At 32.0% G+C, this 18,517-nt stretch overlaps 1 protein-coding gene across 27 annotated transcripts in view; it reads left to right on the forward strand.

The window, feature by feature from the left end:
• LOC145303547 (dihydropyrimidinase-like) overlaps positions 1 to 18,517 on the forward strand; it is a 486,844-nt gene that overhangs the window by 461,131 nt on the left and 7,196 nt on the right. For 14 of the 27 annotated variants that reach the window (XM_080145019.1, XM_080145020.1, XM_080145018.1 and 11 more), the window contains exon 15: positions 1,682 to 1,723. The exons of 9 other annotated variants lie outside the window; for them this stretch is intronic. In XM_080145019.1, coding sequence (XP_080001145.1) covers positions 1,682 to 1,723 — 42 coding nt within the window. Of the gene's footprint in view, positions 1 to 1,067; positions 1,219 to 1,681; positions 1,724 to 18,517 lie in introns of those variants that run through there. 4 more of the 27 variants (XR_013873734.1, XR_013873736.1, XR_013873735.1 and 1 more) reach the window with 2 other exon arrangements.

The raw sequence follows: 18,517 nt of genomic DNA on the forward strand, positions 1-18,517 counted from the left end.
TTTTTTTTTTTGTCAAGGTACACCATAGTTGTGTTTAAGGAAGGGAATAGCAAATGAAAGGTGGAGGGTGGGGGTATTAAAACGGCTGATAGCTCTTTTTCTCTCTGAACTTGTTAAATTCTGTTTTGGACAATAATCAATCTTGCTTTCTTTTCAACGCAAAGCTGCTTTTGACTTATATCTGCTTTGTCTTTTTATTGTATTTTTTTATTTGTTGTTTCTCTTCCACTCTATCTGCATCGCTCGGAGCTAATTTTATGTTGTACTCCATTATTGTTCACACACATCGGTTGTACTCAGTGGCAGATTGCAAATCTTTTGTATTTCAAATTTTGTTTTTCTTTCCTTTGTTGTTACTCTTGCTTGTAAAAAAAAAAATTATCTTCAAAATAGTTTTTTTTTTTTTTTTTTTTTTTTTTAATATTTGGTTTAGTTTAGTAGAAATAAATCCAACAGTGTTCAATTATTTAATAATATTTATTAATGGTGTTATAGAAGATCGTGTCAAATCAATATGATATTGTTGATTTCAGATTTTTAAGCATAATTGAAGAAAGCTGATGAGTTAGTGCTTGTTTTACAAATGAATCTAGCAGAGTTTTTTTTTTTTTTTTTTAAGTCTGCACCTGGCTTTAAACCAATGGTATTATGCTGATTTGTCTTTATCTTCTAAAACATCATTAGTAATTTTTTTTTTTTAATAACCTGAGATTCTGTTTTAAGTTTGAATGCATCTTAAATCGTATGGTGTGTGTGTGTGTGTGTGTATATATATATATATATGCTCAATCATCTATCTAATTTTATGAACAAGTTTAGTTTTTCTGCTTTTATAAACAAAATTTTTCTCACAAAGGTTTAATACTGTTACAATTGTTGGTCTAGCATATTTCTGGATTTTTTTGTTTGTTTGTTTTTTATTTTTATTTTATTTTTTTTTTGTATATACAAATAAAATCTTGAAAACCATGTGATGTTCTTCCACATCTCCGTAGACGATATGTTTGATGAATCGTGATCATCACACAATATTTTCCTCTTCTTGTCTCTTTGTGTTTGTCTTCTAGCGCAACCTGTGCCTGGAACCGAGGCTTTGACTTACTACATTCGCTCAGCTATTTGTTGTAAAAGCTAAGCCGGCAGCCATTATTTCTACATAGGTTGTTGTCGTTGGGGAAAAAATAAAAAAAAAGTCACCAGTGGAGCAATGATAGGTAATTTAGTGTCTGGATCTGAGCAACACCACCTGATGTTTTTTTTTTTCTTTTTACTTTTTCTAACGTGCAGCAATTCCAAAATTCTCTACTGTTTTTTTTTTTTTTCAATTTTTGGTTGTAGGTTAAACATCTTTATTTTTTAAATTTATTTAGCCTTTAGATTGTTTTCTCCAGAGAGAAAGATGGGGAAAGAGAAACGGTAATATATATTATAAATACATTCAGCCACATCATACGACAAAAAGTTTAAAAAAAAAAAAAAAAAAAAAAAAAAAATTGAAAAACATTTTTGAAATGTGAAGAGGAATCGATTTCAAGTCAAAGAAGCTGTTAAACGCCAAATGATGATTAGTTTGTTTTTTTTTTTTTTAATATAAGACAAAACTTCAATGTGTCTACGATGGGATCCTCTTTTGCCAAGTGGCACCAATATTCCTTTAACAAAAGTTTTCATTTCTCAATAGAGCAAGGAGATACCCGTGGCAGAAGGAATTATCATTCAAACAGTGAGTAGGCCCCTTTCCAATGCACCGCTCATATTGGCTGATTTGGGCTTTCTAGCAACACTAGCGTGGACCGACTGACTAGTTGACTACCAGACTACCATTTTTACTTGTGCTTCATCTTATTCACCATTTTTTTCCCCTTCATTTGTAACCACCTCCTCCCTTTTTTCATATCCCCCCCTCCAAACTTCCTATATTTAACTACCTTCTTTTCATTTTTTCTTTGTCCCCCCCCTTTTTTTTTCATTGGTCTTTTGGACCATTTGAAAAGCTTAACAAATTTCAATTTTTTTTTTTTTTTCATTCATTTGTAACCTCCTCCTCCCATTTTTCATCTCTCCTTCAAAAGCACCTAAATTTATGATCACCTTTCATTTTTTCTTCCATCTTCCTCTCCTTTTTTTTTTCTTCCATCTTCCTCCCCTCTTTTTTTTCCATTGGCTTTTTATGGACCATTTTCAAAGTTTTGTAATTTAAAAAATTATTTTTGGAAATTTTTTTTTTTCCACCTTGGTTTTAATTTCTTGATATTTCATCTTCATTATAAGTAAGAGTTTTTATTTATTTATTTATTTTTTTTTTTTTTTTTCATTTCAATCATCCATATCATCATCATCATCATACATCTTTTTGTCTTCATTTTTGGAAGGAAGTCATTATTTGCATTGTTTTTTTTTTTTTTTTTTTTTTTTTACAACTATTTTCCTGCAATTCTGAATTTTTGAGATGAGATGTGAATGCCTGTGCTATGTTGATTAATCGGACTATTATTCTCATCTTGAGTGTTATTAGCACAACGTTTCAGCCGCTGCAACCTGCGACCTTCTTCGGGTGTTGAAAACATGCTTCTTTTTCTCTACTGAGGAAAAGAGGGTTGGCTCTGCATTACAAGAATTCGAATCATGGGTTTGAGGGTGGGTCCGCAGATCATAAACACCAGGTGACTGTCGAACGACTGCATGTGTAACGTAGTAGCTATTGATTCATGTTTTAATTTTTAGCCTTGCAGCAAACATGTCTTCATAGCTCAGACATTAACATCAAAGGAAAAAGTAAATCGTAAGCTAAACGTTTTGGTGGTGGTACACGAGTCATTTTCTTTTTTTAAACTTTTTAAATCATTACTATATATTGGGTTCAATATAACATAATAATGAATACAAAACCTGCATTAATCAAAATCTATCATATCAAAAATTTGCTAAAGCTGAAAAATTGTTCACAAAATTTTAATGAATTTGATTTCTATTTTTAATTACATTTCATACCCTTTTTTTTCTACCAAAGAGCACATTTCGTTTTTAAACTTTCCAATTTAAAACATTTTTTATTTCTTAATTGCACTGGACAACTCTACAAATATTTAAATAGGTTTTTTTTATTTAATCTGATAGATTAGTGTTCATTCGATAATAATCCGCTGAAAAAGTAAAAAGAAGATAAATAAAAAAAAAAAAATATTAGGTTGGGGGGGGGGGGCTCGTGCATGTGAACCAAAAAAATCATTTTCAGTTGTTCAAAGCAAAACACTGTATAATTTACCGTTAAAAACTAATGCAATGGATAAAAGTGCACACAAGTTATAGATTTAGAAAACTTATTTTCTCGTCTTTTCAACCATATATAAATATTTTTTTAAATTTGACCAAGAATATTGAGAAATTACAAGTTGGAATTGCTTTAATAATCATAACTCTCTCATCCTGATAACTGAATGGCTCTGATTTAAACTAATTATATTTTTATGACAAACACTCCAAACTATTAAGTGACAACTCTTGTGATTAGTTTCCAAATTTCATGACAATATTCTTAATATAAACACTGTATGTAAACAAATGTAAACAAATCAAAGGGTAGGAGGTGGGGATGTCTTTACAAAATCTTACCGAAAACGCTGTTTTATGATCACATTTTTATCGCTTTATTTGCTTGAAACTCTTTAAATATATAATGTACATTATTATTTATTAATTCGTTTGAAAGTATATTCATTTCCGAACAAAACAGTGGTATTTTGAGGACTTAAAATGCTTTGGGTTTTAAAATATGACTATTTAAGCAATTTTTTTTTTAAATCTGTGAGTATCCAAAGCCTTTTATCGTCCATGTGTATTGCTATTTTAGACATTTTTTAGAATAAAAATCGTGTAGTGAATTTTTGATCAACATTATAAGGATCCTATACACAATGTTTAGTATCAATATAAATTTATTGTAAGTTTTGGAAGGGGACATAAACGTGGTGCAGAAAGGAAATAAATTTTACCTATCTTGGGACAGGTAGTTTTCTGGGTTTGTATAATGGTGTACGTTTGAAAACAAAAAAAAACAAAAAAAAAAAGCAATGCAGACAATCTTGTTTCTTTCCTCTTTGTTATCGTTTCCATATTTCTCCTCCATCACAACAAAATCATTTTTACACTTGATATATATCAGAGATTCAATCGTTCCCACTGTTTGTTTTTTTTCTCATAACTAAATTTGCCATTTTCTCTTTTTTTTTTTTTTATCCAAATGTTTCTCTTGTAAGCAAGAAATGAAAAAATTATCAATTCAGCATTTCTTTTTGCAAATGATTTTTCCTTTTTGTTGCTGTCATTTATGAAAGAGTTTCTGGACCTTTTTGACTTCTACCCTCCTTGTTTATATCTTATTGTTTGCTAACTCTTTTCTTTTCCCAACAACTTTTTTTATCGGTAAATTGTTTTAAATTACTTTTTCTTTATTTTTTCTTTTTTTTTTTTACTATCCAAATTCTTTTTGATGGTAATGATGCAAAATGGGAAATTTTCATTTTTGTATTTAATGCTGCTTTTCTACGAGAATTTCTGATCGCTCGAGCCAAATTTTGCGGGTGGAGTGGGTTGACATAATTCGCTAAATTTTAAATATCATAATCCAACTCTGAAAATCACCACTTAACAATACCTATCACTATGTATGCGCGTTTCAGAAAATCGTTTTGTTGTCAGTAAAACTTATGATTTTCCTGACCATTTTAATGAGTTAATCTTTAATTGAGTCAGCAGAGATCTTTTTACTTGCTAACAATTTACTGTCATTGTTCCAAGAAAATTTGATTCTGAAAAGATTCTAACTATACATAAGTAACAATTCTCTTATTATATTGGCGATAGCAAACAAAAATTTATTACTAAGTAACAAAGTTTTGTCAACTTGAATGTTATTTGGGTCTGACTTTGAAAAACTGATGACTTGTATATTAGATAACAAGTGTGTAATTTATGACAGTAAGTTAGGAAATCGCACTGAAATGTATTTTATTTCTAAACTTAAAGTAAGTAGAGTTAACTGCCCCTACTTAATATCTATCATTGACGAGGCACGTTTTGACAAGAAACAAAGTATAGTATCTGTTCTGATATTACACTTCATTTTTTTTTTTCTGTCCTCAGTCAATAAAGGGTAAATCCTTCTTGGCTGAGGCAATTTTTGTTTTTCTCTCTATCAAGAGTACATTTTTTTCTTGGGAGCTGAATTTTCCCTACTTTAAAAATCAACATTGTGTTTAATTCTACCCTTGTGGGAAGGCAAGTATATAGAGATAGGTTGCCATGTGCAATTATATTTTCATGTTACCATAAATATACGGAAACAGCTAATATGTGTAAAGTGTTGTTTTTACCCCCCCCCCCCCAAAAAAAAAAAAAAAAACAGAATAAAAATTATGATTTCAGTGACAAATAATTTAAGAATAATGCTGAACCCATTCTACTATTAAGTTACCAAAAATTGTTAAGAATATGTTATTTTAATGAATGGGGTGTGTGGGAGATATGTTTTCTCCCTTGGTTAAATATTATGATTTTATACCTGGTTTGGTATAATGCTGGAATCCATTTCATTGTAAATTGTAAACAATCTTAAACTGAAGTTTCTTGTTTACTTCCCCATCATGTTTTGGATTTTCTGCAAGGATTCATTGCTCACCCAAAGCATGAGTCTTTTTTTTTTTTTTTTTTTTTTTTTCTGAATAAAAATTGATCAGCACCAATAAAGTAATGTATCTGAACTTTGAAAAGCCGCAATAAATACGAAAAAATTTTCTTTCCTTTTTACACATCTCCCTTTTTTTTTTCTTTTTTTTTTATTACCCCAATTGGGTTTTTTGTTTGTTTTTAATTTAAAAAGAAAAAAAAATTATTAAACTTTATTTCTTTGTGTATTTCTTTAAGCAAGTTTGAGGATTCAACCTCCACCATTTTGTTATCTCTTCACATTCGTTCTATTCATCCTTTGATTCTGTTCTCTTATGGGATTCCTGACCACCTCCACCCTATCTGATATTCCACCCCGTTCTTCTCCTCCCCAATTTACCCCTTTTTGAAATTCCATTTTCTCCTCAACCAATTTTCTGATTTGCTGCATGTGTGGCTCTCCAATAAAAACCAAAGCCAAAAAAAAATGGGGGGGAAAAGAGAAAATAAAGAAAATAAACAAATAATTATGTCATGTATTTGATGTGAGCCGTCTAACATTACCAAAGCCTCTGTATTAACTTTTATTCTCTCTCAATCTTAGTCTGAGTCGTGTTGCTTTTCAAAAAAAAAAAAAAATTATAGCTTCAATTTGACCCCAACTCCTAGTGTTTTTATATATATATATATATATATATATATATACATATTTTATATATATAATTTATTACCTCCCCTTCTTCAGCCTAACTTTATTTAACCCACTTTGATGAATCTATTGTTTGCATGATGATTATCTACGTGTGCCGCGTGTGTAGTGGAGAAAGGGAGCAAGTGCAGGTGTATGCTGTGGTTATGATTCAGATATATCTTATCAAATGTTGGCAGCAATCAATGGAATACACACATTCTTCATCAGGTCAGTTGGTATCGGTTGTGTGTGTCCAGCATTCTGTTATTTGCATGTTACTTACAAATAATTATACTAATGCCTCAAAATGTTGGATGGCAAACACTGCGACTAAAAGGTCGAACTAAATAACTTTTTTTTTTTTTCCCCCTCCTACAGGATGACTAACTTTTTTTTTTCTTTTTTTTTTTTTTTTCAACCAAAGCCACCATTTTTTTTTTTCTCTCTCTCTAGTGATATTTTAGTGTGTGTCTGTGTGTATATTTTATAGTATTAAAAAGTTAGTTGTGTTTTTTTATTTTTATTTTATTTATTTATTTTTTTTTTTTAGATTGTTTGCTAAGTTGACCACTTAAAATATTCACTGAAGATTTGAGTAAGTCTCCGTTCAGGGGATGAGGTGGTGGGGGTGGGGGGCTTAGCTGCAGATAACCTTGAACATCACTTTTCTCAAACAGCATAAGCTTTCTATTTAAGTACTTCTTGCAAACAAAGAAAATATCACTTGGGTGGTTGGACTCCAACCAAAGATATTCTCAGTTCTCTCTGCCACAGCATCAATTACTTGCAATGTCTGCCATTTGTATGCATCATGAAAGGCATGCAGCCGAGCACATGTTTATTATAGAAACATGAGATTGGTTGACCAAAAAAGCAATAGGGCACAATACTAAAGCAGTTGTTTTTCATAATGTTAATACTAGAGTTTAATCTCGCATAACAGTAAAGGATGATTTTTTGTTTTTTTATCTCTAAACATGTTTTATAAATATAAAGAAATTGACATAAAGAAGACATATATAAAATCTGTAGATATAAAGGGTATTCAGCATGAGATCAAAGAAAAATATTTTTCTTGATAGATCACCTAGGTTTAGTCGGATTCAGCCTGGTCAGTACTGGATGTATGACTATTTGGGCATATCAGGTGCTGTATGTAGGAGACTGTCTACATCTCCCTGCAAAAGTCTAATGTTATCATTTCCTGAATGGGATATATATCCATTAACACTTTATCCTTCAGAAGAAGCTGGTTAAACATGCCTTGGGTGAATGCTGTTGGCATATATAGTTAAAATCTATGGACACTAATACATAGAGGATATATTGTTTTTGTTTTTTGTTTTTTTGGATGCGTTAGAAAATTCTTTTTTGTAAAAGATCTCTTTTTTAAATTGTTCCAGACTTAGATAAACATTGCCCTGTAACAGCTGTAAACAACTTTAATAATCTTTGTAACTTAATTAAAATCATACCGTATATGTGTGTGTTACCTATATCTGCTCAGGATGGAGTGAAGTTATTTTAGTTTTTAAATTTTATTTGTTTATTCTTAAAATATAAAGTAGACAACTTCTGTTATGTTTCCATTTAAAATGAGTAAATGTTCGTTTACCCATTTTTATTAATAGATAATTATTTAAGTTTTAACACCGTATAAAATATATATTAGCAGCAAAACTCGATGTTGCCCAGGACCAAATGAGGATCAACAAATATTCCACACGACTAACACGCTTATTTTCATTGAAAACTGTGAAATTGTCTATTTATCAATCAAATTGATTGATTGCCTACTCTAGTCGGGAACTCCCCATGGTGCACAGGGAGGAAACTGTACATATCTTCCCACAATTTGACCTAGTTAACAATTCATTGGAATCTACATTACAATGTAAAGAACCTGTTGTTAATTTTATGAAATTGTTTTTATATAATGACTTGAATTAAAATAGAAATGCAAAAGTCAAGTATCATAGTTCAGTCGTTCTCTCAACAGAAACATTCATTTCGAACGTGCCCCTATATTAAAGAATTTACCATTTATTTTATTCACTGAGCCATTCTGCTTGTGCGATGATAAAACTTCCCAAATGCTGTTAGGTTGTATAAAAGTGTTAACTTTGGTCAAAATCTGACTTTTCTTTAATGGGATTTTTTTGATTTTTGATACTTATCAGAGGTATTCCTATACAAAACGTATGAGAACACTTCCAGTTTCAAAGTAAATTTGTGTGAAATTAAAAAAAAAAAAAAAATCGACCCAGCTATTTTGGAGTCCATAGGGAACAAAACCACACGTGTGCGCACACACAAAGTGCCTTTTATTTATATATAATCATCCACGCTGTTTTGCTGTATCATAGCTCTTCAGTGCTGTTAGATTAGAAACTAGCTAAAGAACTGTACGGGCATCAGTGTTGAAGAGAAGTTGTAACATTTAAACATGACTTTTACGATGGAGCTGTGATCAAACTATAAAGAGATGATACAAAGGAAAACAATGCCAATCTTGTTTTTAAAATGCTGCCCCCCACCCCCCCAAAAAAAAACAAAAAAAAAAACAGTTGATCACCGCATCCTCGATCTGGTTTCGGTGCACAGAATTAACTTTGGCCCTAACACTCGAACAGGCTTAGTGCATGCACCAGCTATTGTTCAAGAGTAAGGGAATTTACCACCGAAGATGCACCATCCAATTGATTCCCATTAAATATTCAACCCTCAGGTATCGAGGCTCTTAGCTGACTTCAGTCGGTTCTAGGCAAATCATCATCATCATATATTATCGCAATAGAAATTAACCCATCGCATGACGGTGCTGTTTACGTCCTTAAGGTCTTGGTTTAAGCAATGAGGACCCAATCGGCAGTTTTCCCTAAGGTGGTGCATCGTTTGTACCTCTCCACATGAACATAAAGGTGAGGTGTCTAGGCCCCACTTGTGGAGATGGTCTTTTGTTTTGCCTACTTTGGCTCTGGCTCTATTTAGAGTCACCCAGTTTTTTCTAAGGTTTGAACCCTGGGGGAGTGTTTCTTTTGGGTCTGGTACGGCTTCGTTTTTATTCCTGCTGTTATAGTCTCGCCATTGTTCCATCCTATAGGAGGCAGCTTGCCTGGGATCGATTTCCTCTATATTGATGAAGCTACTGCGAGATTTTAGTCTTTGTCTCACTGATTGGTGGCCAAACAGTGAGTGCCTGTGGTCATTTAGCTGTTTGTACCGTTCTATTCTGGTGATGACTTCTCGCCTGATATGTGGTGGTGGAATACCAGTTAGGCAAATAGGGTGTTAGGTTTGTATTCCTTGCAATCCTCCATGCAAACTGTTATGAAAACATAGCGGAAATAAGAGCATATCGGCAGTCTAGCAGGAGAGTAGAGATCAAGATGATGAGAAAAAGAAAAACGGGCAGAATGACAATGATAACTTACAATTCAAATAATTAGACCCCCCCCCCTTTTTTTTTTCTTTTTTTGGTCCAGCTTTTATTTTATTTATTTTTTTTTTTATTTTTATTAAAACGATCAACACTTGAACGGTGCTGAAATAAAAGCATATAATCAATAGACAGGATAAAATAAAATGCAACAGGTATCAAACTTAGTCTTTTAGTTTCCCTCTCCACCTCGGTAATTAGAAAGTCTAGGGGGAGGGGGTTAAGCATAGAGAAGTTTTCTCAACTGAATGTTCGATGAGCAACTCAACAGGCCTCAGCAGTATCCACAAGTCCTTAAAGAATATAGCAAAGTTTTTTTGGGGTTTTTTTCCCCCCACATGAGATGGGGGGGGGTAAAAACTTGACCTGAATCTACAAACCAGGGCTTTTGGCATAATCCATAATCGTCTCGCTACTCAAGGGTGATGTATCTGGTTTGTTGCATAAAGTTCCAATTTACATAAATGGTCACGCATCTGATTCCATCCTCGCCGTAATATTAAATGTTGGACCTTGTACCCCTTGAAGCAGGAAATTATCCTGTCATTGCTTCTTTTTCTTTTCTTTTTTTCTTTCTTTTTTTCCCAAGCACAAAAAAAAAAAATGAGTCTCTTTATGCCAACAACAACTGAGCTAGAGAGAAAATCCTGTCTTTTTTTTTTTTTCTTTTTTTTTTTCTGCTAATGATTGGCGCGTGCATGATGTCATTCGCCCCTTGGCTTCAATCGTGCATCATATCTAAAAATAAAATTTGTTGCCGTCTGATAGATTTCATGTCACCTACGTGATCTCTGTCTGATTTAATGGTGACGCTTACAGCTGCCCTGTTAAGTCAGGACACCACTTTATCACTTCTTTCTTTCTCTGGTGTTGTTCGGGCCCTGTTCGCCACATTTAAACATCCTAAAAACAAAATCATATCTAAATGACCCAACAGTGGCTGATGTGCCATAAAACAAAATAACGGTTCGTGTAAACATTTATTTTGTTGCTGTCCTGTTTCAACTGCTAAATTTAACAAAAAAAAAATATTTTCTGGATATACCCAGAACATCGGGAAGCTTTATTGGATTTCCTGTAGATATGGCAGGCCAAGAATTGACAGTCCTCCCCTCAAGTAATAGCAACAAAGAGGTGCTCATAGAACGAAATCAACTTAGAATGCTCCCTGGTGGTGCATACAATTGGTAGACATAGGAAGTTTTGCATGCTAGAATCAATTGCTCTACTCATCTCTATGGCAATCGGTCGGGATATTAATGTAGAAAACCAGCATGTTTTGATTGCTTGCAATACTTAACTGATGCTGAATATTTATGTATGTACTAGCGAGGGGTACCCGGCGTTGCCCGGGTGTTTGGAGGTGTGGGGGGAGGAGGGTTTTAGAAAAAAAAAAAGTAAGTATGAGGATCGAACCCGAACCGTTGAGGCAAAGTTGTGAGAAAAAAAACGTGCGACGTTAACCATTGACCCACCGCGACATGCTTATGGAAACACGTTTGAATTTATTTAATAACTTGGATTTAGCAGGTGTTCGTTTTAATGAGTTAATGAGGTCAAGTTTGACTGCGGGATAGTATTCATTTACTGCTGAAGGCTCCCCATCCCCCCCCACAAGATGTTATAGGAAAAAGACTAACCCCCATGCGGCGAGCGACAAATATTGAATATTTATCTTCCCGAAATCGAGCAAATTAAATAGACAGGTGAGCTTCGTTGTTAACAGTGAGATATTACGATTTATATGTGATATGAAAAGTTTTAAAAAGTTGTGAACCGACCGCTTCTCTGAAAGAAGCCTTTTGTAGACACACAGAAAAGGCGAACACACATACATACATACATGCATTTTCACTTTTATATTTATAGATGTCCATATATATATATATATATATATATATATATATACACACACACACACCAAAGTGACTTTACTTGTTAATTCAAAATAGCGTAATAAAAGTAAATTGCAACTTCTCTTCCAATTTCGGATTTTGTAATCATGCTCAAATGCATTTTATTTTCTTTTGCTATTTCTTCTGATGTTATAATTAAAAGAATGATTTTGTGCTATGAAGTGGTTGCTGTCAAGGATCGTGTATGTCAGCATAATTAAAGGAATAAATTGTGAGATGGTCAACATGAAATTTGTTATATGCTCTGTAATCACATTGAGATTAAATAAATTAAGTATTAGTATATAAAAAAGGGGTGAAATATAATTGAAAAATATCTCCAGATATCTATATATATATATATATATATATATATATATATAGAGAGAGAGAGAGATGAGGAGACAAGTAAATAGAAATCTTTTATTTTTAACTTCTTTATGAATATGGACCAAATAATAGGCACGATATGAATACTTGGTTAAAAACACCAAATAACAATTGGTTTGATTAATCAGTCATTCTCAATGAAACTTTTATTTCCCCTCTCATTTACTTCTTTTAATAGCGTTCTTTTTTTTATGTCTTTAGGAAATAATTGATGTTTAACTTCCAACATGAAAAAAAGCTGTCAATAAAATTTGTTACAATAAATATATTATCGTGGTTGCTGTTTTCACAACATTTCAACCATTGTAACTTCTGATAGCATAATCATGTTGCACACTGGTTTTCGCCAGATCACTGAAATTAAATCACGATGAGCCTGGCCAGTACCAGATGGGTGACCATTTATAGATGCTGTATGTACTGCACCGAATCGTAGAAATCTTCAGGTTGGTATCTGGGAACACGTTTAACTCACTGGGTAGATGCACCCCTTTATCCAAACAGAAAGTAATGGGAAACTACCGTCTTTACTTGTCTTCTCAAGATGACCATGGCTCGACAATTTGGAAAACTGTGGTCGACGGTGCTGTTAAAACAGCAGGGCCGCTGATGATGAACTTCTGATTTTTCTTAGATGCATCTTTCCAAACTTCAGAATCTTTATCAGTCTGGAGCCTTTACATAATTTCAAACTGAATCCTTTATTTCAACTATGGTGGTCGATTATTCTTGTTTCATCAACCATGACAAGCAAAGATATACACAATTTTGTACAGGCTCGACAAACGTTCCATTGTTAAAAAAAACAAAAAAAAAAAAAACTGAAGGTCGAAGATTGGCCGAAATGTTGTGAAAATAGCATTCAAGATGAGAATAGTTGTTTGAATAATCCAAATTATCAACTTCAACCCAAAGATTCTAAAACATAAATAGATTTTCTTTATAGCATTTTTGAATTTTTGAGATGAGGATTGGCTGTTTGTATTATTTAGATTCATCAGACTACTGTTCTCATCTTGAGTGTGATTTTCACAACGTTTCAGTTGATGTAACCTCCGACCTTCTTCAGGTGTATTTTGTCGAACTTGAATATGTTTTTGTTGAACTTGAGAATTTGAACATAATTTTGAAAGGACTGCTTTATTTACTTCACGGGGTTAGCATGCTCTTGTTCCGTCAGCTATGACTGGATAGAGGTCCTAAGTAACTCGCAATTGTATTTTGCATATTGTCCGCAAGGATCCGTGGCGCAGTGGTTAGAATACTTGGAAAAATCAATTGTAAAAGTGACCTTCTCCTGAAAGTTGAAGGTTCAATTCTCAGTGTGGGCGACCAAAAAATACAATTGCGAATTACTTAGAACCTCATGGCTGATGGAACAAGAGCATGCTACCTCCATGAAGTAAATAAAGCATTCAATTCGAAATTGCATTCAAATTCCCAAGTTCAACAGAAACATTCCCAAGTTTGAAAAAATAAACTTGAAGAAGGTCGGAGGTTACAGCGACCAAAACGTGAAAACCACACTCAAGATAAGAACAGTAATCTGATGAATCCAAATAATACATTTTTTTTAATAAATTCAATTTCTTATTAAATAATGAGAATTGTGTTTATTTCTACAAATTAAATATTTGTGAAAACTGGGGAAATACTATTTTCATTTGGTTTTACTCTTATTGTTTTCCACTGGTGGCTTCTGGTTGATCGATCTTTGAGATTCTTTACCTTTTTTTTTTTTTCTTTCTTTTTTTAATACTCGGTTTTAAGGAAGAAATATTATTTTTTACCAGGTTGTAGTAGCATCAAACGTTGACGGTGGATGAATGACTGCAAATTTTTATATTCGCAATTAGTTTATAAAAACTGATTGATTTTTATTATTTCAGGCAAGTCTATTGATAGATACACTTGCAGATTGAAATTATTTTCAAATCATGGTTTTTAAAATCTTTAAAAAATAACTATATACTCAGTTATAACTCGCCATATGATTTAGAACATTTAGCTGTTACAGTTTTTGCAAGTTGATGAGAGATGTACAATTAACTAAAAGAGTTTTTAACTGATTTGAAGATGTGAAATTGCATACACACACACACACGTGAATACGCAACAGTTATTCAATAAATGAGGTTTGCTTTACTTTTTAAAATCTTAATTCTGTAAATTAGTTTTTCTTTTGGCATCAGAACTGTATGAGATTTTAACCATTTTGTTATTATTGGAATCCAACAATAACTGACCTTAAAAACAAGAGCATCATGTATAAGTTGTCCGCTCTGAAATGTCTTTGGCCGTAACATTTCAGTGGAAAAAACACTAAAAAAAAAAAAAAAAAAAAAAAAAAAACGAAAATACAGAGTGCAGCTGAATCCACCAGTTCAGGTGTTCAGCCAGTTTCACTCTTTAACTTTCTAAAAACGATTTAGCCGATTCGTAAACAGTGATTTAAACTTGCCTTTTTGTACACATCACATGTTCTTCTCAAAATTTCGATGCCATCTAAAAAAAAAAAAAAAAAAAAGCACTGTTTGATTCGGTACCATTTTAATGGCCTTGAGAAATGAAAAACACTTTGACAATATTAAAATAGTTTTTTTATTTATTTTTTTTTTAACATAAACCCGTTAAAAAAAAAATGCAAGATTTAAATAAAGTAATTTTTTTCAAAATTACTTATTGTACCTTGTTTGTGACGTAATCATGATTGTATAGTTTATTATATATGCTTGTACATGAATAATTGAACACTCTTAATTGTTCTACTGATAAAAAAAAATCACATACATGCACACACACACACACACACATTCTCTAAAACTTTTTTTCTTTTGGGTTTGGTCCGTTGTTAGTGAATGGTAAGCATTAGGTGGTACAAAACTGAAACAAATTTTACCGATAGACCCTAAAAATGCAGTCTTAAAGACAAACAAGGAGTTGAAATTTAAAAAAAAAATTATAAAACAAAAAAAATATATATATACCATAAGAATGTTAGCAGACTACTATGTTATTCCAGGTGGTCTTGCTCCGATTTTATATATTCTCTGTTGTAACATATTCTGCTGCTTCAGTAAGAGTTTGTCATTTTAAGCCGAGCACTGCTTTGTTGTATGACTTGTGTTTTGCCTTGCAAATACAGGCGTGCAGGCATTTTTTTTTTTTTTTAATTCCCTTTTATTTTATTTACTTTTTTATTTTATTTCTTTTTTATTCAAAAAGTGAATTAAACATTAGGATGTATAACAAAAGAAAACTCTGAAAACTAAGAAATTAATTTTATTTTTAATTAATTTTTTTTTTAACAAAGGAATCAACTTATCAAGGCCCGGATGCCACAAGGATATGGCTTAATGAGTGTACAGTAGTCAATGGGACAATATCGTAGTAATTGTCAGTAGTGGAAATTTGGTAAATTGGATTACTTAACAGAACGGCTCATCAAGAACTTGGTCATATTGGACTTGAAGACGAGCATATTGTAGTCAGCTGGAAAGCAAGCAAATGAAATAAAGTTCCACAGGCGTGCAGTTTTAAGAAAGGAGCTACATATTTACTATTATTAATTTAGGGTATTTTTGTAGTTTGTCTGTTTATACGCAAATAGAAACATGTGATTTTTTGACAGAAAAGGAATAGGCAGAGTACACATTATTAAGGTAGTAAGTTTTACAATGCCAGTACTGAAGTTTTGAATCTTGTATAAGTCTAAAGGAATTTATTTTTTTATTAACTGGAGATATCTTATTAACATAAAAACTTTATTTTTTAACTAAATGGCTTTTCTTTTTTCTTTTTTTTTTTTTAATAATTTGCAGAAAGGTAAATTCAACATTAGTTCATGCAAATACTAGCTAGCCTTTTTATCCCCTACACACAAAATTTCAATATTTTTTTCCACACACACACACACACACTATAAAGTGATGCAAGTTAAAGATGGAAATTGACATACCCAGGTACATTCTGCTTATTCTTTCCTTAGTCCATACATTATACTTTGAAAAAGGCCAAAATACAATTTTTTTTTTTTTTTAGGCCAAAATACTTCAAAACGGGCAAAATTTGTTTTAAAACGTCCAATTTTCCAACTTGAACAAGAATTTGCCAACCTGGACAAGAATATAAAAGTGACTTCCCTTTGTAGCCTCATTTTTGAATATCATTAAAATAATATATGATCATTGTTATAATGATGTAAGAAAGGAACTTGTAGTAATTTCAACGTGCAGCAGTTCTTCACCAAAGAAAGAAGTCGGCGAAATGTATGTTAAAAAAAAAAGTAATTTGAAAAAGTGATGAAGAAAAAAACAAAAAAACATTGTCTGCCAAGAGGTATTAGACTGAACGAGTAAATTAAAGATTGTCTCTTACAATGTGATTTTATTTGTATTGAACTATGTAGCACAATATTACTTTCCAAGTATTTATTGATACTTAATAATTTCTCATTTGGATCAGTTCTATATTTAAAATACAATGGATACTAGTTTATAGAAATGTTAATAAGCTTATATTTGTGTTTTTAATTTATTTATTTTTTTAATTTGTTTATTTATTTTTATTTTTTTATTTATTTATTATTTTTTTGGCACTATCCAGTAAAATATCAGCTTCATCAAAACATTTGTTAATTCAATATATTTCTTATTCTGTAAAATTTCCACGGGTTCCACTAGTAGGATATATTAAAATAACTTCATCTTAATCATCAAAAAAATGGTACTTCATGCCCCCTTGCAAAATACTCAATATTTTAAGGTAAAGGTCAAGGATAAGTGGAGCAACCCAAGTAAAGGAGTGCTGCTCTCCTCTACATCTATGTGTAGTAGCCAATGAAAATAGATCCTTTCGGTTACCCTTGAGTATGTTTGATTTTATTTATTTTTATTTTTTTCTCTAAAACGAATGAAAATTTATATTTCTCAACTATTAAACTTTCTCTTGTTTTTAGGGTCACATCTAAATTTCCCAAATTATTTTTTTTTCTCGGTAATGTTATATCACAAATATTGCTATTGAATTGCACCAAAGTTCTCATGAGATTATTTGACTAATATATAATTGTATCGTCACCCTTCATGATGGCGCCTGCTGTAACAAAGTTTGAATAAATAAATATGGAACCTGCATTAACGTTTTTGATTCATATGCAAAAAAGAAAGAAAATGGAAAAAAATAAAAACCGTATAATTCAGCAATGGTTTTTAATGTTTAATGAAAACTGCTGCCCAAATACATGCACATATACATACTTTGAATATGTTTTTACCAAGTAGTAATGTGTTGCTACACAGTCATGAGCATGTTTCGGTCTTCTAGTATTTAGTAACTAGAGACCTCTTTAGGCAACAACGCCTATTTTCAAAAGTGGAATTTTTAAACTTCTATATTGTTTAAGAATTTCGCTTTTGAATATAAGTGTTGTCTGAAGCGGCCTCTAGTTACTAAATACTGGAAAACTGAAACATGCTCATGGCTGTGTAGCAACACATTACTACTTATGTAAAAACATATTGAAAATATACCTTGCTCTACTTTGGTATTGAGCACTCTTGTATTAACCTCGTTATATTTCACTGGTTACCTTACTTCTGGAAAATAGCAACCTCAAATTATATATACTAGCATGGGTGCCCAGCGTTGCCCGGGTGTTTGGAGGTGTATGCTGAGCAAAAAAAAAAACGGTCAATTTTAACTTTGACCCCTATTATGACCCCTTAACACTTGTTTTGGGCTCAAATCAAGTTATTAAGTTAGATCCATGTCCAAGGAACCTATATTTAAAATTTCAAGTGTTTAGACCCAAAATTGTCGGAGTTTGGTAGAGTTTTCAAAGGTCAAATCGTTGAACTTTTTGACCCTTTAACAGCCAAATTTCTGGCCAAAAACCGATCACATAGATTTTCCCAAATCTTAGTACCCTGTGTATCAAATTTCGAGTCTGTAGACTAAAAATTGACAGTTATTGCGTAGGGAAATGTATACAGGACAGACACACACACGTTCACTTTTATAGATATATATATGTAGTAGTAGTAAGTTATGAAAATATGTATGGCAAATAAGCTATACAAAATATTCCGCATTTCATTCTCATGAGAATTCTTCAGGCATAAGTGTAGCTTAATTGCCATATATATTTTCATAACTTACTACCTAGCTCTACCTATGTATTGAGCACTGTTGAAGTAAATACTGAAAAATTTATGCATGAAATTATCTTTGTATATCCATTTATATGATTAAATGAAATAATCATATATATATACATGTATATATATATATATATTCCTACTTACATTATAATTTGTTGAACACTGTTAAGACGATTGACTGTGTTGTCTGCCTGAATTCATATAAATAGGGTTCATTTCTCTACTTGTTGGATAACTGTTTAAATTGGCCCTTGTTGGTTAGAGTGCTCAGATTTGA

Source organism: Euprymna scolopes, chromosome 19 (assembly GCF_053919585.1).
Source record: "Euprymna scolopes isolate OS-2025 chromosome 19, ASM5391958v1, whole genome shotgun sequence".
NCBI classification, from domain to species: Eukaryota; Metazoa; Mollusca; class Cephalopoda; order Sepiida; family Sepiolidae; genus Euprymna; species Euprymna scolopes.